Source organism: Gossypium hirsutum, chromosome A09 (genome assembly GCF_007990345.1).
Source record: "Gossypium hirsutum isolate 1008001.06 chromosome A09, Gossypium_hirsutum_v2.1, whole genome shotgun sequence".
In the NCBI taxonomy this organism is placed as follows: Eukaryota; Viridiplantae; Streptophyta; class Magnoliopsida; order Malvales; family Malvaceae; genus Gossypium; species Gossypium hirsutum.
In genome coordinates, this window is record NC_053432.1 from 77,720,150 (window position 1) to 77,739,578 (window position 19,429).

The window sequence follows — 19,429 nt, forward strand, 5'->3', positions numbered from 1 at the left end:
AATGGAAAATGGAAGAGGAGATAAGATGTGGACAACATGCAGGCAGGACCACTTTCTTCTAGATTGCCCCTACCTCTTTCTGCAGCTGGTGGATAACTGGATATATGCGTATCTTTATATGTTCTTCCAGTTAGGGCAAAACAAAAGGATACCCTGCATGTTTCTTATCCATTATTGAAGACACGCGACAGTGCTTGAACAGCCCCCGGCCCCCTCTTTTTATCTTATAAAAAAATTGAAAACATTCCCACTTAACGCAAGTTGATTCATGCAACAACTACCAAACAAATCTATATATGTTAAAAATGTATTGATAACTCGGGTCGGGTTAAGTTTAGATCCGTTCCATGCAAGATATATCGACCACCTTTTTAAGTTTAGGTTTGACCCAGTTTGAAAATGAATTTTTTTGTCTATGCTCGACCCAATTTAATAAAGGAAAATTCAAGTTTGAACCGACTTGCTCATATTTAATTTTTTAAGATTAATTTTTATTTAATTTTAAAATATATATAATGCAATAAAAATGCTAAAATAAAAGTTTTCTAACATATTAAAAATATGAGTAAACTACAAAAATAGTCACTTTTTTTTGCTTCAGATTGCATTTTTGTCACTTATATTTGAAATGTTACGTTTTAGCCACTTTTGTTATATTTTGTTACGTAGCGGTCACTCTACTGTTAAACTCTGTTACCTCCCTAATGGCAATCTTACGCGGCAGTCCAAATAGGTTTTAAATGCTAACTTGGATGTCCAATTGCTGGGATGAAAATAAAATTTTAATTAAATAAATTTAATTTAGACTGCCATATATGACCCCATTAGGGAGGTTACGGAGCTTAAAGGTAGAGTGATCACTTCGTAATAAAACGATAACGTAAGTGACTAAAATGTAACACTTCAAACATAAGTGACTAAAATGTAATCTAAAGCAAACAAACATGACTATTTTTGTAGTTTACTCTAAAAATATGTTAAAAAGTGTTTATATTAAAAAACACTATCATAAATATAATAAATATTTTATTGTATTAAATATAATTTTTAATATTTTATATTTTGAGTTGAGTTATTTAGTTGGAAAGTGTATTTTGTTAGGTTTTGGGTAATGGGTTTAATTATTATTGGGTTAGTGATTCAATATAAATATATATAATTAGTATTTAACATATATAATTAATATAATATTTTTATAAGATAATATATTTGGGCCGAGCTTGGGCCAAAAAAATATTACTCAAAACCCAACCTTTTTAAGAAATGGGCCTTAAAATTTACCCAAATTCATTTTTCAAACCTCATATTTTATCTAAGTCCTTCCTTTTTAGACAGGCCTTCGAGACTGGGTAGGTGACCCAACTCATGAGCATGTCTAATACACCTATATTTTAAAGTAGTATCCATCATATTTTCCTTTTGCCACGTCCTCTTTTATTTTTTACATTTAGAGAAATGATTAAATTTTAGTTTTAGTCCCTCTATTATGTCTAAATTTGAGATTTAAACTCTATACTTTAATAGTTTAATTTGTAAAATAATTTGATGTTTGTATTTTTATAATGTTATCAATTACTCCAAATAATTAATATTTTTAACTTTTCAATTAAAATATTACACGATTATATATAGTTTGAATGTTATACGAGTTTTAGAGACTATAACACATGACTTCTCATTTCTTTTACGCTTGCGCTGTATTTTTTACATTATAACACAATATTCAAATTTCAATTTTGGCCCTTAAACTAAGTTGAAACTTAAGATTTATCTATATGCTTTACTTTTTGACATAATTTGACCCATTTGCTTTTATAATGTCATTAATTGGTCTAAGTAATTACTATTATTAACTATTTCAATCAAAATGACGATGTCAGTTTTTCTTAAGAATACTATTCTAACATAAAATAATTATTTTATAATGACAAGTTTGAATGAGTGTTTTTAAATATATTTATTAATCAATATTTCTAATGTTATTTTTAACATTACATGACTATCAGGTGTGTTTTTTTCTAATTTCAAAATATGATACCAAAGAAATTAATAGAAGAATTTTAAAAGTGGTAATAATTAGACTCGAAATTTTTAATCTAAAAAGTAGAAGCATTAAATTTCTAAATATAAATGTAATGAGACTAAATTTTAAATATGTGAAATATATACTGACCCTAAACTCTAAATCTTAAGCCCTATTTTTTTATTTATGTTTAATTTAGAACCCCTATTTTTTTTCCTGCCTCCAGCTTTCTAATAGTCAGTAATACGTTGTTCTTGCTGCTGTTGAAACCCCAACTTTCAATCTCTTCAAACTAACTACACACCTTGTTATTTATTAAGATTGATGTCATGTTTAAGATATTATCATGTAAGAATGGGTGCATTATTTAAATGAACAACTCCTCTACTGTTTGCATTACCATATTTCAACGCTACTTTTGTGGTAGAATCTGATTCCTCAAGTGGTGGCTATAAGAGGCAACCGAGCATCAATCCTTTCCAACCTAGAACGAGTGCACTATACCAAAATTGGTATATGCTTCGAGAGGTAAACTCTTTTACTTCATTAAAACTAAAATCGGTTTTCACCTCGCTAGCTCCTTAAATATTTAAGGTATAATATCTTTTTATATCTTTAATTGAGTAATATTTTCTCGTGTTATTGGTAGGAGTGTTCGGGTATTTATACATGTTATTATAGATGTTATTACAACTCATAATCAAGCCCCACTATTTTGTTTTGACTCTGCTACCTCTAATACTGACATTCTCTGCGAACTCTAGGTCTATTGGGTATGTATTCACGGAGCACGCCGTCCTTTCTATCCATGGGACTGATTCTAGGTGGACTCCATGCCTGTTGGACACGTGTTTAGATGGCATGTGGAGCACGTGGTCCTTTCTGCAAGCTCCTTGGGTATATGCGGGCTAAGACCAAGCCTAACATATGTTCTTACGAGCTGGGTCCGTGAGCTCACTTTGCTGTCCTTTCGTCGTTTGCCTTGCACTCAATCTTCTGGTAGGACCTATCCAAGTTACGGGTTAGAGACCTGAATCCCTTCTAGGACTTGGGTTGGTGATTACTAATGTATAACACCTTTCAATTTTATAAATAAAAAAAAAGTCACTTTAATTTTCCATCTAAATTAAATAGATAGTTAAAATGACTTTTTTGTAAAGTTTGAAGGCCAAATAAGTTATTATGTCTTTTTAAATATGTGTAACCCTAATATATATTGAGATAAATGATCTATTTATATAAATTAACTTTTAATCCAATATGTAAATCAAGTATGTGAATGAATGGATAGACTTTAATTGTTATTAAAGCAATTAAATTAATACTTTGAATAATAATTTAATTAACTTAAATAGAGCTTGTAAAACCTTAAATTAAGTTGTTTAATATCAATAATATGAGCTAAAATCTTACATACCCTCACTTTATCCAATTTATAAAATATAAACTTTAATAATACAATTATTGAGTGTGCATTATAAAATATAATATTAATTATTATTTCTTCTTTAATTGGGAGGAAATTTTTTTAATTCAATGCACTTCTACTTATAAACACCCAAAATTCTTAAATCGAAATATGTATGTTTTGTAATACTCCTTACCCGAGACTGTTGCCAGAATCGAGCACGAGGCATTACTAAACTTAATCTATCACTTAAATAGTTTTAAATTGTTTATTTAAGCTTTTCGGAATGTGCTGCCATTCTGCGTCGTAGTCGCCTAAAAATTCATATCTTGAGTTCCAAAACTCAAAATTAAGATCCGTAAATTTTTCCTAAAACTAGACTCATATATCTATCTATTAATTTTTTTCATAGATTTTTTACTTGGCCAATTAGTACAGTTTATTAGTTAAAGTTTCCCTTGTTTCAAAACTCGACTGCACTAACCTCTTCTTGCTACGAACCATGTTTCTTCCTGTACAAAATTCATATAACTAAGCCGTTTGTTTCTCTTAAAACTAGACTCAACAAGGATTATAACCATATAAAGTAAACCTTCTAATTAGTTTTGTACAATTTATGGTGAATTTCCAAAGTTGGAATAGGGGATCCAGAAATCTCTCTGACCCTGTTTCACTAAAACTCAGATATATCATATAATATAATACCTTTACCTGTTTTTCTTATTCCATTAGAAAATAGACATAATAAGCTTTAATTTAATATACTATTCATCTTCAAACTATGTTTCTACAATTTTTAGTGATTTTTCAAAGTTACGTCATTTCTGTTACTTGAATCTGTTTTTAGGTTACTTTCACATTTTTCATAATTTTCATGTGATAATCACCATTCAATCATACATATTAATAAACATGCATATCATCGGCCATTTTTATTAGCTAATCACTAGCAAGTATTTACACATCATTCATTGTTCATATTATACCAAAAGTAGCTAAGTTTCTATACATGCCATACACAAAAAAAACGTCTAATTATACCGAGTTATTTCTTTGATAGTGTGATCGGCCTCCGACGTTTCCTTCGATCCCCGAGTGGCTAGATAAGTACTATAAGAAGAAGAAAATAAAGAGATTAAGCACTAGGCTTAGTAAGCTTACAAGCAAATAAATCACAACATTCAACATAATGGATAATTATGCATAATATCATCTAACATCACAAATTTCTTTACTTCTCAATTTCTATCTTCTTCTTTATTCCCTTACCTTCTTTCTTACCTGACCTTTCCTTTTTCATAAATATAATCTACTTTTCCTTTGCTGTTAATTCACTGTAATTTAACTCGTATTCTGACCCGTTGAACCACTCGAAATACTAAGGATACTAGGGTCATTCCTGTCTATCAATACCCTGCCAATGCCATGTCTTTGACATGGACTTACATGAATTATTCCTATCTCCAATGCCATATATAATATGGACTTACATGGCTCAATCCTGTCTCCAAAGCCATATTTCTAATATGGACTTACATGGCTCATTTCTGTTCTGTCCTGTCAACCCTAATATCCTAACATTCCTAGGGTTCAACCGGGGCTTTCTAACACTTTTCCTCTGTCACTTCACCTTAAATTCGACTTTAAATATTTTCATAACATAAATATATAAATGCTGGAAATTGACAATAATAATGTAAAATAAAAGAATATTGCATTTATTTACTGTAAACTTACCTCGATACAAAATGTGACTAAAGTTTACAATTTAGTCATTTACTTTTTCTTTTCCCCGATCTACTCTCGAATTTCGCTCTTCTTGATCTATAATAGCAAATTTAGCTTATTTAATATCAACATTTATCAAAACAACCCTTTACTCAAACTTTGACAAAATCACATTTTTGCCCCTAAACTTTCACATATTTTCACTTTTGCCCCAAGGCTCGTAAATTAAACTTCATCCTATTTTCTTATGTTTTATGACATACTGATCATTTTTCCCTTCTATGACAACATCAAATTCACACACTAACATGTACTTATGACTATTAGGTATTTTTACCGATTAAGCCTTTTTACTCGTTTTCACTTTAAACCAAGTAGCACAAGTTGTCTAACATAATTTAAAGTCTCATATTCCATCATAAAACATAAAAATACACAAATTTCACCTATGGGTATTTTTCCAAATTTGATTCCTAACTTAAATTATTGCTAGCATAAGCTTTATCGAGCTACCGGGACTTAAAAAATGTAAAGATCATTAAAAACGGGGCTTGGAATCACTTACTATAAAGCTTGAAAGTTGAAGAAACCCCAGCTATGGAGAGAGGTAAGGTTCGGCTGGTAACTTGAAGAAGATGATACAATTTTATCATTTTTTACCTTTTTATTAATGTTAATAAACAAATGACCAAAATACCACTCCTTACTAAACTTTCAAAAATTCCTTCCATGTCCTAATTTTGTCCATGAACTTAAAATTGGTCAAATTACCATTTAAGATCTCCTAATTAATATTCCAAAATAATTTCATACTAAAAACTTCTAGAATGCAAGTTTTGCAAATTATTCGATTTAGTCCCTAACCTCAACTTAAGCACTTTATGCATAGAATTTTATCACGAAATTTTCGCACAATCATGTAATCATACCATGAACCTCAAAATAATAATAAAATAAATTTTTTTTACCTCAGATTTGTGGTTTCACAACCACTATTCCGTTTAGGCCCTATTTCGGAATGTTACATTTCTCCCCCCTTTAGGGATTTTCGTCCCGAAAATCATACCTGTGAAGAGATATAGGTACTGTTTTCGCATAGCCTCTTCGGGTTCCCATGTAGCCTCGTCTACCCCATGTCTATTCCATAGTACTTTCACAAGTACAATACTTTTGTTCCTTAATTGCTTTACCTCTCGAGCTAGAATCTTTACCGGCTCTTCACCGTAAGTCATGTCTGGCTGAATCTCAACCTCTGTCTGAGAAATCACATGTGACGGATCTGAACAATAACGATGTAGTATAGACACATGAAATACATTATGAATCTTCTCTAACTCAATCGGCAAAGCTAACCGATATGCTAATGGTCCGACTCTCTCAATCACTACAAACGGTCCAATAAAACGTGGACTTAGTTTGCCTTTCTTGCCAAATCTGAGAACTTTCTTCCACGGGGATACTTTCAAAAAACTTTGTCACCAACTTGATATTCGATCTCTTTTCTTTTTAAATCTGCATACGACTTCTGCCTGTCTGAAGCTGCTTTTAAACAATTTCTGATAACTTTCACTTTTTCTTCTGTTTCTTTAACTAGATCAACCCCGTAAATCTGGCTTTCTTTAAGCTCTGTCCAATATAAAGGTGTGCGGCATTTACGTCCATACAAAGCTTCATAAGGTGCCATCTTCAAACTTGACTGATAACTATTATTGTAGGCAAACTCTACCAATGGTAAGTATTTTTCCCAACTACCTTGAAATTCTAATACACAACATCTAAGCATATCTTCAAGTACCTGAATAACTCTCTCTGACTGACCATCGGTCTGAGGGTGAAAAGCCGTACTAAAACTTAACTTCGTACCTAAAGCCTCTTGTAACTTCTTTCAGAACCGTGAAGTAAATCTTGGATCTCTGTCTGAAATGATCGATAATGGCACTCCATGTAGTCTAACTATCTCTGAAATGTATAACTCGGCCAACTTGTCAAGTGAATAATCCATACGGATTGGGATAAAATGAGCCGACTTAGTTAGCTTATCAATCACAACCCATACTGCATCTTTCTTTTTCAGTGTTAACGGCAATCCTGTCACAAAATCCATAGTAACTCTGTCCCATTTCCATTCCGGAACTAGCACAGGTTGCAATAATCCTGAGGGTACCTGATGTTCGGCCTTTACTTGTTGACAAATCAAGCATCTAGAAACAAACTCTGAAATATCTCTTTTCATTCCTACCCACCAATACAATTTCTTCAAATCATTATACATTTTTGTATTGCCTGGATGAATAGATAAAGAACTGCTATGTGCTTCCTGTAAAATCTTTCGAATAAGCTCATCATTCTTTGGTACACAAATTCTGTCTCTAAACATCAAACAACCATCAGAACCAATCCAGAAATCTGATTCTATGCCTGACTCACATTGAACTCTTTTAGCTTGTAACTCATTATCATCTTTCTGAGCTTCACAAATCTCTTCAAGAAATACCGGTTTAGCTCTAAATTCAACTAAAATAGAACTATCATCTGACATGGCTAAATTGGTATTCAAACTTCGCAATGTAAATAAAAGTTTCCTGCTTAAAGCGTCAGCAACTACATTTGCCTTACCTGGGTGATAATCAATCACTAACTCATAATCTTTAAGCAATTCCAACCATCTTTTTTGCCTCAAATTCAAGTCTTTTTGAGTCATCAAGTATTTCAAGCTTTTATGATCAGTAAATATCCGGCACCTTTCACCATACAAATAATGTCTCCAAATCTTCAATGCAAATACAATAGCAGCTAGCTCTAAATCATGTGTCGGATAATTTTTCTCATGTGGCTTCAATTGTCTAGAGGCATAAGCAATTACCTTTCCTTCCTGCATGAGTACACAACCGAGCCCATTCAAGGATGCATCACTGTAAATCATAAATTCTTTACCCAGTTCCGGCTGTACTAAGATAGGAGCTTCCGTCAACAATGCCTTTAACTTGTCAAAACTTTGTTGGCACTTCTCAGTCCATTCAAACTTAACATCCTTCCGTAGCAGTCTCGTCAACGGGGTAGCTATCATAGAAAATCCCTCCACAAATCGTCTATAATATCCGGCAAGACCAAGAAAACTTCTAACTTCTGATACATTTCTAGGAGGCTTCCAATCAACAATGGCTGAAATCTTACTCGTATCAACCTTAATACCTTCACCTGAGACAATATGTCCAAGAAATCCAACTTCTCGTAACCAGAACTCACTTTTGCTGAACTTGGCATACAACTGATTATCTCTCAGAATTTGTAAAACTGTTCTCAAATGCTCTGCATGCTCAGTCTCATCATGAGAATAAATCAAAATATCATCAATGAACACAACTACAAACTTATCTAAGTATGGTCTAAAAATTCGGTTCATTAAGTCCATGAAAATGGCAGGAGCATTAGTCAAGCCAAATGGCATCACAAGGAACTCATAATGACCATACCTAGTCCGGAAAGCAGTCTTCAGGACATCTGACTCTTTAACTCGCAACTGATAGTATCCGGATCTCAAATCTATCTTGGAAAACACAGTAGCTCCCTTCAATTGATCAAACAAATCATCAATTCTAGGCAATGGATACTTGTTCTTTACTGTTACCTTGTTAAGTTGCCGATAATCTATGCACAATCTCATCGATCCGTCTTTTTTTTTCACAAATAGCACTGGTGCACCCCATGGTGAACTACTAGGTCTTACAAAGCCTTTATCTGTTAATTCCTGCAACTGAGCTTTCAATTCTTTCAATTCCAATAGAGCCATTCTATAAGGAGCAATAGAAATGGGCGTGGTACCTGGAATCAACTCAATACCAAACTCAACTTCTCTAACAGGAGGCAAACCTTGGTAGTTCTTCCGGAAACACATCGGGAAACTCACATACCACAGACACTGATTCAATTTTCAATTCTGGATCTTTAGTGTTCAACACAAAAGCAAGATAAGCTTCATACCCTTTTCTCAAGTATTTCTGAGCAGACATAACAGAAATTATGGGAAATGAACTATCTGACTCTTCTGAATTAACCCGAAAAATTTCACCATTTTCACACTTCAACTCAATGAATTTCTTTCCACAATTCACTATCACATCATGAGTAGTCAACCAATCCATACCAAGAATCACATTAAACTCATCAAATGGCAATAGCATGAGATCGGCCGGAAAACAGTAGCCTCTAATCATTAAAGGACAATTTCTACATACTTTATCTACTAATACATGCTTGCCTAATGGATTCGATACTTTAATCACAAATTTTGTAGATTCTATAGGCATACTTATACTAGGCATCAATTTCATACAAACATAAGAATGAGTCGAACCCGGATCAATCAGAGCAATGACATTAATATCATGTAGAGAAAATGTACCCGTAATCACATCGGGGAGGATGCCTCTTCGCGTGCACGAATAGCATAAGTCCTTGCAGGGGCTCTAACATCTGGTCTCACAGCTGAATCTCTAGAGGTACCTCTGTTACTTGCTCCTACTCCTAGTTGCCTCGGTGATCTGCCTCTAGTAGGAGCATTTCCGGATCTAGCATTCTGTGTTACCTCTCGGCTAGCCACTTCTGGACATTCTCATACAAAATGATCTGGAGCACCACATTTATAGCAAACATTTTCGCCTGCCCGACAAGGACCATAATGAAGTCTACCACACCGTGGACACCCTGATCTACCCTATCTGACATTACCTACACTCGTAGTCGAGGTGGTCTGAGCCTTCGGATCCTTAAATCTGCTACCTCTATTCTGACTAGATTGCCCTGCCGAAAAGCTAAATCTGGTAGAAAACTCTTTGGGCCTCTTGGATGTAGCCTGAAATGATCTGCTCATCTGTCTCTTCTTTGTATCTTGTGTCTCTGTCTCAACTTTGCCTTTTCTTTTTAATAGCTCCTCTGCCTTACAGGCTCTCTCAACTAAAATAACGAACTCTTTTATTTCTAGGACACCCACTGACAGTCGGATATCATCATTTAACACATCCTCAAACCTTTTACACATGATAGCCTCTGTGGACACACATTCTTGAGCATATTTACTGAGCCTGACAAATTCACACTCATAATCGGTCACCGTCATATTGCCTTGTTTCAATTCCAGGAATTCCTTTCTTTTCTGGTCAATAAACCTCTGACTTATGTACTTTTTACGAAATTCTTCCTGAAAGAAATCCCAAGTGACCCTCTCTTTCGGTACAACTGATACAAGTGTCTTCCACCAGTAGTAGGCTGAGTCTCTAAGAAGTGATACTACACATTTCATACACTCCTCGGGTGTACAAGATAATTTGTCAAAGACTCTGATAATATTTTCTAACCAAAATTCTGCTCTTTCTGCATCATCATCTTTTGTTGCTCGGAACTCTTCTGCCCCTTGTTTCCTGATTCTATCAACTGGTGGCTTTTCTCTTACCACTGTACCTGTGACTGGGGAAGCTTGAGCTGCATGGGTAGCCTGAGAATCATGAGGGGGTGGAGGTCTAACTGCCGGATTCGTACGAACGAACTCGGCAAACAAATCATTCAAAGCTCGGAAGAGAGCTTCTCGAGTCACTCCTCCCTGATCAACTATTACTGGCCTATTCTCAGATGGCGCTGCCCCTTCTGTGGAAGCAGGCGCATTACTTTCTACATCATCATCACCAGCTCACCCGGGATCCATTACTATAAAACAAAATGTTTATTAAAAAAATTGTCAGGAGTCGTCACACTATCAAAATACAAGTATGGCATGTATAGCTAGACTTTTTCTCACACTAACTGTTCCGAGAACCAACTAAACCTGCTCTGATACCAATAAATGTAATACTCCTTACCCGAGACTGTTGCCAGAATCGAGCACGAGGCATTACTAAACTTAATCTATCACTTAAATAGTTTTAAATTGTTTATTTAAGCTTTTCGGAATGTGCTGCCATTCTGCGTCGTAGTCACCTAAAAATTCATATCTTGAGTTTCAAAACTCAAAATTAAGATCCGTAAATTTTTCCTGAAACTAGACTCATATATCTATCTACTAATTTTTTCATAGATTTTTGACTTGGCCAATTAGTACAGTTTATTAGTTAAAGTTTCCCTTGTTTCAAAACTCGACTGCACTAACCTCTTCTTGCTACGAACCATGTTTCTTCCTGTACAAAATTCATATAACTAAGCCGTTTGTTTCTCTTAAAACTAGACTCAACAAGGATTATAACCATATAAAGTAAACCTTCTAATTAGTTTTGTACAATTTATGGTGAATTTCCAAATTTGAAATAGGGGGATCCAGAAATCGCTCTGACCCTATTTCACTAAAACTCAGATATATCATATAATATAATACCTTTACCTGTTTTTCTTATTCCATAATAAAATAGACATAATAATATTTAATTTAATATATTATTCATCTTCAAACTATGTTTCTACAATTTTTAGTGATTTTTAAAAGTTACGTCATTTCTGTTACTTGAATCTGTTTTTAGGTTACTTTCACATTTTTCATAATTTTCATGTGGTAATCACCATTCAATCATACATATTAATAAACATGCATATCATTGGCCATTTTTATTAGCTAATCACTAGCAAGTATTTACACATCATTCATTGTTCATATTATACCAAAAGTAGCTAAGTTTCTATACATGCCATACACAAAAAAAACGTCTAATTATACCGAGTTATTTCTTTGATAGTGTGATCGGCCTCCGACGTTTCCTTCGATCCCCGAGTGGCTAGATAAGTACTATAAGAAGAAGAAAATAAAGAGATTAAGCACTAGGCTTAGTAAGCTTACAAGCAAATAAATCACAACATTCAACATAATGGATAATTATGCATAGTATCATCTAACATCATAAATTTCTTTACTTCTCAATTTCTATCTTCTTCTTTATTCCCTTACCTTCTTTCTTACCTGACCTTTCCTTTTTCATAAATATAATCTACTTTTCCTTTGCTGTTAATTCACTGTAATTTAACTCGTATTCTGACCCGTTGAACCACTCGGAATACTAAGGATACTAGGGTCATTCTTGTCTATCAATACCCTGCCAATGCCATGTCTTTGACATGGACTTACATGAATTATTCCTGTCTCCAATGCCATATATAATATGGACTTACATGGCTCAATCCTGTCTCCAAAGCCATATTTCTAATATGGACTTACATGGCTCATTTCTGTTCTGTCCTGTCAACCCTAATATCCTAACATTCCTAGGGTTCAACCGGGGCTTTCTAACACTTTTCCTCTGTCACTTCACCTTAAATTTGACTTTAAATATTTTCATAACATAAATATATAAATGCTGGAAATTGACAATAATAATGTAAAATAAAAGAATATTGCATTTATTTACTGTAAACTTACCTCGATACAAAATGTGACTAAAGTTTACAATTTAGTCATTTACTTTTTCTTTTCCCCGATCTACTCCCGAATTTCGCTCTTCTTGATCTATAATAGCAAATTTAGCTTATTTAATATCAACATTTATCAAAACAACCCTTTACTCAAACTTTGGCAAAATCACATTTTTGCCCCTAAACTTTCACATATTTTCACTTTTGCCCCAAGGCTCGTAAATTAAACTTCATCCTATTTTCTTATGTTTTATGACATACTGATCATTTTTCCCTTCTATGACAACATCAAATTCACACACTAACATGTACTTATGACTATTAGGTATTTTTACCGATTAAGCCTTTTTACTCGTTTTCACTTTAAACCAAGTAGCACAAGTTGTCTAACATAATTTAAAGCCTCATATTCCATCATAAAACATCAAAATACACAAATTTCACCTATGGGTATTTTTCCAAATTTGATTCCTAACTTAAATTATTGCTAGCATAAGCTTTATCGAGCTACCGGGACTTAAAAAATGTAAAGATCATTAAAAACGGGGCTTGGAATCACTTACTATAAAGCTTGAAAGTTGAAGAAACCCCAGCTATGGAGAGAGGTAAGGTTCGGCTGGTAACTTGAAGAAGATGATACAATTTTATCATCTTTTTACCTTTTTATTAATGTTAATAACCAAATGACCAAAATACCCCTCCTTACTAAACTTTCAAAAATTCCTTCCATGTCCTAATTTTGTCCATGAACTTAAAATTGGTCAAATTACCATTTAAGATCTCCTAATTAATATTCCAAAATAATTTCATACTAAAAACTTCTAGAATGCAAGTTTTGCAAATTATTCGATTTAGTCCCTAACCTCAACTTAAGCACTTTATGCATAGAATTTTATCACGAAATTTTCTCACAATCATGTAATCATACCATGAACCTCAAAATAATAATAAAATAAATTTTTTTTCTACCTCGGATTTGTGGTTTCGCAACCACTGTTCCGTTTAGGCCCTATTTCGAAATGTTACATGTTTAAACTTATTCTTTTTAGTTATTACAATAGTAATTAAACCAACTAAACTAAGATTGAATGATTTTTTTGGGCACATAAAGGAGTTTTATTGGATGAACTTTGTTAATAGAGGTGATTATCGGTCGGTCTAAGTCAGATTCGGGTCAGATTTCAATAGAATTTAGGTTTGGACTTGATTCAGTTTGAATAATGGGTCTAAATTTTTTCCAAGCTTGGCTAGAATAAAAATACTAAAACCGTTTCCAACTCGACCTGCCCGTATTAATTTTTATAATATTATTTTTATATAAATAAATTTAAAAACTATAATACATTAAATGCACTAAAAATATTGAAATAAATGTTTCCCAACAAATTAAAAATAAATTTAAAAAATATTTATATTTAAATAACACTAAAATATGTGTAATTTAACAAATAAATGTTTCTAAAATAATAATAAAATTAATAATAAAATAATGATTACATAATATTTAAACAATAACAACAACAAAATAATAACAATAAATAACAAAATGGTAGCAAAACAACAAAAAAAAAAAGAGAACAATAATTTTTATTTTTCTACAAATTCGAATAAGATCATGTCAAATAAAACTTTATTAAGACTCGATTCGTGTAAAAATCGAACTTTATTTCTTACCAATAACTATTTTCGAGCTTATATTATTCTCAAAATCTTCTTCTCGAGCTATGGGGGTAACGAGGTATATTAAAGAAAGAAAAAAGGAAAAAAAAGAAGTGGTAAGAAAAAGAGAAATGGAAAAGTGCAAATGAAGTGAGATGTCCAATAATAACAACCAGTAATTTGACGCCACGTGCTCATACAAGGTGTTGGTCGTAGTTGGTTGATTTCAAGTTAAGGGTAAAAAGAAAATAAAAAAGGGATAGACCAATTCCCTCCATACAGAGTAGCGCTTCTACCGGTCATCCTTCTCTGATATTAACCTCACATTCTCCCACCCGCTAGGTCTCACCACCACTATTTTTTACCTTGATAAAATCCAAAAGGAGTCTTTCTCGTCCACCACATAATCGGACTAAAGAATTTAACTTTTTCCTTCTTTATCTGTTATATTAATTAAATTTTATTTTTTCTAGACAAAGAGATAATTTCCTTTGGATTTGGAAGAAGGGGGAAATTTACAAAGTAAAAAATAACAAGGCAACAAAGAGATGACAAGCATGGACGAGTTGATGGGTCTGTTGAGGATTCACGTCAAACGGGGCATAAACCTTGCTGTTCGTGATGTCCGTACCAGCGACCCTTACGTTGTTGTTCGGATGGGCACGCAGGTTTTTCTTTCACCTCAAACAAAAAATTGATATATAAATTATCCACTTATTTTATCGTAAGTTTCATATTTTTTCTTTTTCATTTTTAAAACAATTGTTTGGTAAGTAATATTAAATTTTCAATTAATGTACCAAATAATTACTTTTAAAATATGTTTTTATGTAATTATGAAAAAAAATACAAAATTTGGGTTTATTTATCAAAAAAATTGGAAAAAGAAAGTAACCATTTCATTTTCCTAGTATATATGTTAATCAGGGTTCTAATTTTATATTTGTTGCAGAGGTTGAAGACTAAAGTAATAAATAAGGATGTTAATCCTGTATGGAATGAAGATTTAACTCTTCCCATTACAGATCCTGGGGAGCCAATCAAGCTCGTAAGTCCACCAATGCATAATCATCATGCTTCTTACCTATTATATCTCATCTAAATGTGACATCTGGTGGTTTTGAATGCAGACAGTGTTTGACTATGACACATTTAGCATGGATGACGAAATGGGAGATGCAGAGTTTGACATACAGGCATTCGTACAGGCATTGAGAATGGATTATGCAGACTTCCCAGATGGAACCATATTAGCCAAAGTGCAACCATGTAGGAAAAACTGCTTGGCTGAAGAGAGCGTTGTTGTATTGAAGGAAGGGAAGGTACTCCAAGACCTTTGCCTCAGATTGAGAAATGTGGAGTGTGGTGAGGTGGAACTTCAACTCGAGTGGATTGAAGTTCCTGGCTGTAAAGGTGTCTCAGCAACACCAACACCAACTGCATAAATTATTGCTCTTTCACTCTCTGCTAGTTATTACAATGATCACGACCTTCATTGGTCTATTTTATAAGTTGTTTTAGCAGTTGTATTACTAGTCAAAATTCTGTCCGAACTGTGGCTTTTATATAGGATTGAACATGTCTTAGCTTATCCTGCCCTGCCATTCATTTTGGATGCCGAATAAAGTATTTACAATCTATTTTTGTTTTTTGCCAGAATCTATCTCTGGCAAAATGTTCTTCTATACACATATCTTGTATTTTTCTGTGATGATTCTATATAATACTTCCATTCATTTGAAAGCTGTGTGCTATTCGGGGCTGCAACTCATCAGCATGCTATTAATTCCATCAATGTCTACGAGGATCAAAAGTTGGAATTCTTTTATTTTTGTTCCACACAAGTTGGAAATTGAGAAGCCATGACAATGTAGCAGCTTCTACACCTACATTAACCCATTCAACCACTAAATGCGTCATACCTTGATTATTTCTCTTAAGCCGTAATTCACTCTGTGTTGCTTGAATTATACCTTGATTATAGTGTCAAGGGTGACCTTAGCCCCGCACAAAATAGTAAAATTACAATTTAGTCCCTCAATTTTAACCTCTTAAAAATTCTAAAATAATAAATTAATAAACTTATGAAATTATGAAATTATACTTTTGACTCTTTAAAAAATTTAAAATCAATTTTGACTTCCCTAAAATAAATTTCTAGCTTCATCTTTACATCTTCTCTTCTTGTCACCTTCCATCGTCACCCTCGGCCTCTTCCCATAGACCCCAAAAGTGGTACTAGTGAACTCCTTTATCCTTCTATTTAGCAATTGAACAAATGAATTTTGTAAATATATATATATAAAAGCAATGAACAAACTATATCTTCTCTTTTGGTTTGGATGAGTTGAGCTTATTCAAGGTGATTAACACGTTCCACGTTTAGTTTAATTAGTAGAAGGTCAATTATGGTTTAGAAATAGTACTTGGAAAGCTTATTTAAATTGAGAGATTAAAATTATTAGTGAATTTAGATTAATAATTCTACGTCTATAGAGCATTATTTAGAAAATGAATTTCTTAAACAATTTTTAGTACAACAAATAATTTATGCTTAATTTATCTCAACTCACACAATGCTAATTATAGTCTAAATATTATACACAATTATTTATATTCACTGTCTTTAAACACTCTTATTTATGAAGGCAATAATCACACAAATAAATAAATAAAACAACAGAGAAAATATCGCAATAAATATCTTCAAAGGTGGTGGATGGCTCTTTATATAGACAAGGAAGTTAGCATTTAAACTTCATGTTTATCCTTTTATCAGCTTTGGAATTTGAAATCAAATATTCCAAGTTTAAAAATCAACTTCACTTAAAAACTTTGTATTTATCCTTTGTCCTAAAATGCATTTAAAAAAATTATTTTATGGATCTTTCTCATCACATTATTTATAATTTTTTAATTATTTAATAATATTTCAAACACTTTTTTCATGTCATTAATATATAATTTTAGTATTTTTTACTTTAAATTTCAAATTCTAAATCATAAATTCTAAACTTAAGTTTTAAGATTCATGATTTTTGAGCTCGAGGTTTGAGATTCAAGATAAAAAATTATCAAAATCATATGTCAATAACATAAAAATTTTATTAAAATATTTTAAATAATTAAAAAAATCATAAATAATATGATAGGAAGGATTTATAAAATAATTTCTTCATACTTTTCCCATCATCCTAAATATATTTAGAGAAACTTCCCTTTAAACATGGATTCTTTGAATGACTTACCAAAATCCTTTTTTTCATAGTAATATTGCATTTGCTGCTTATTTTCGAAATAAAAATAAATAGTGTATTGTCATCTTAACACAATGTTCATTGACTGTAGTATAGCATTTCTAAATAAATATTGCAACATTTAAGATTACAAAGTTATAAATTACAGTGCTCACTAAATAATAACTATTAAATTTATTAAGTTAAGTTTTACTATTCTAATATTTGATGCAAAAAAATATATTATCATATGTATAATGTCATGTCAATTTGTTCTTTCCACATATTATTCACTAAAAATTCAGTTAATGGATTAGTGTCTATCATTTGCATCAAGGATGAAATTTCAAAATTCAAAAATATAGGAACTTAGAATGACCCAATTAGAGAATATAAACTAAATCTACAGTAAATGATAAGTAATTAAATTTAAACAAATAGATTTAACTGCTATTGTTCGGGTCAAGACAAAAAATTCAAAAAGTACAAATACTAAAAAATTGATCAAATTAAAATATAAAGATTAAATTCACAATTTTCATAAGGTACAGGGACTAATATCATAGTTTAATCTTTTAAGCCTAAAGGCTATTTTATAAACCTTGCATAAACATATCCACGTGTACGTACTTAATTTTATATTTAATGTAAATGGAACTTTTTTTCATGTATAGAAACTACTCAGAAAAGATTAGAAATAGTTTAATTAATTAAAACAAGGAAGAGTGAAAGGCATTGCAGTGCGTGATGGTTGGAGTGAGTGAATTTGTTCCCTTTGCTTCAACTCTTTCACTCTGAACTTCCAAAACGCATGCTTCACCTTTTACTCACTTTTAGGACCAATCCATTTGTCTCTCAATTTTTATTCAAATCCACGCAACCAATCATTCCTGGCCGTACCACCATTTTTTTTCCTAAATTAATGTTGAGTAATTTTGATTAAAAATAATCCATTAAGATTATTCAATTATTATTTTAATTTTTTATTTTACACAATACTTTCATTAAATTCAAGAAAAAAATTTTAATAGCATATTTTAATCAGAAATTTGAATGGTATTTTTACTAAAAGTGTTTCCTGTCATTCTCGTTTATATTTGGTGCCTAATTTAATTGAGGTGTTTGCACTTCTTGAAGTTTTTTATTGGTTGCAAGCTATTAATATAAGTAACATCATAGTTGGATCTTAGTGTCTTTAGGTAATTATTGCGATTACTAAGAGTAAAAAAGATTTATCGGATTTTGGTTTGTTGATTATGGATTGTTGAGCTATTGCTTCTCAACTCCATAATTTGTCCTAAGGCAGCTCATAGTCTTGCTAAGATAGCCTTATCTTGTGTGGATCACATTGAGTGTAATAGTTTTCCCTCGTTCCTTAATCTTATTTTCATTTGATAATGCTTTGAATTCTAGTGTTGTTGTTAGTAGAGGATGATGGGACAGGGTGTACAAAATAAGCATGTTGGCTTAGGTTTAGTTTTTGTGCTCTTCTTTTGCTTGTTTACAAAGTTTATTTCTCAAAAAAAAAAAATAGAAACATGAAATTAATGAATGATAACTTTTAAATTGCTTAATATATAAACTGGCCCCTGAATTTAGTAATTTCTCTTAAGTTAACCCTTAGACTTTCTTTGGAACACATTAGTTCTAAAGGTTGGCTTCCATTACATAAATTGGTTCTTATGGCTAATACCGTTAATTTTTGAACAATTGGGTGATGTGGCCAAACTAGAATGTGACACGTGAGCAAACAAAGAAACAACATATATTTTCCTCTTTAATTATTCTAAAAATAGTAAAAAAGCTTAAAAATTCAAAAAAAAGAGAGAGAAAAGCTAAATAATTTTTTAGAAAACATAAGAAATATAGATAAATTCAAAAATTCAAAAAAAATCAATAAAACATTTTTTAAAAAATCAATAAAATTTATTAGAATTATTAGAATTTTATAAAATTACAAAAATTAAAAATATATTTAGAATTCAAAAA

The 19,429-nt window shown here is 32.0% G+C and overlaps 1 protein-coding gene and 1 long non-coding RNA gene across 2 annotated transcripts; both read left to right on the forward strand.

The window, feature by feature from the left end:
* Nucleotides 1-2,516: 2,516 nt before the first annotated feature.
* On the forward strand, nt 2,517-3,277 carry LOC121206242 (uncharacterized). The gene is made up of 2 exons (XR_005901301.1): nt 2,517-2,617; nt 2,788-3,277. It is a non-coding gene; the product is annotated as an uncharacterized lncRNA (long non-coding RNA).
* An 11,188-nt stretch (nt 3,278-14,465) lies between these two features.
* LOC107942407 (protein C2-DOMAIN ABA-RELATED 4) lies at nt 14,466-15,889 on the forward strand. The gene is made up of 3 exons (XM_016876069.2): nt 14,466-14,872; nt 15,157-15,252; nt 15,335-15,889. The coding sequence occupies exons 1-3, from the start codon at nt 14,753-14,755 to the stop codon at nt 15,647-15,649; spliced, it is 531 nt and encodes a 176-aa protein (XP_016731558.1). The 5' UTR covers nt 14,466-14,752; the 3' UTR covers nt 15,650-15,889.
* The last annotated feature ends 3,540 nt before the right edge of the window (nt 15,890-19,429 follow it).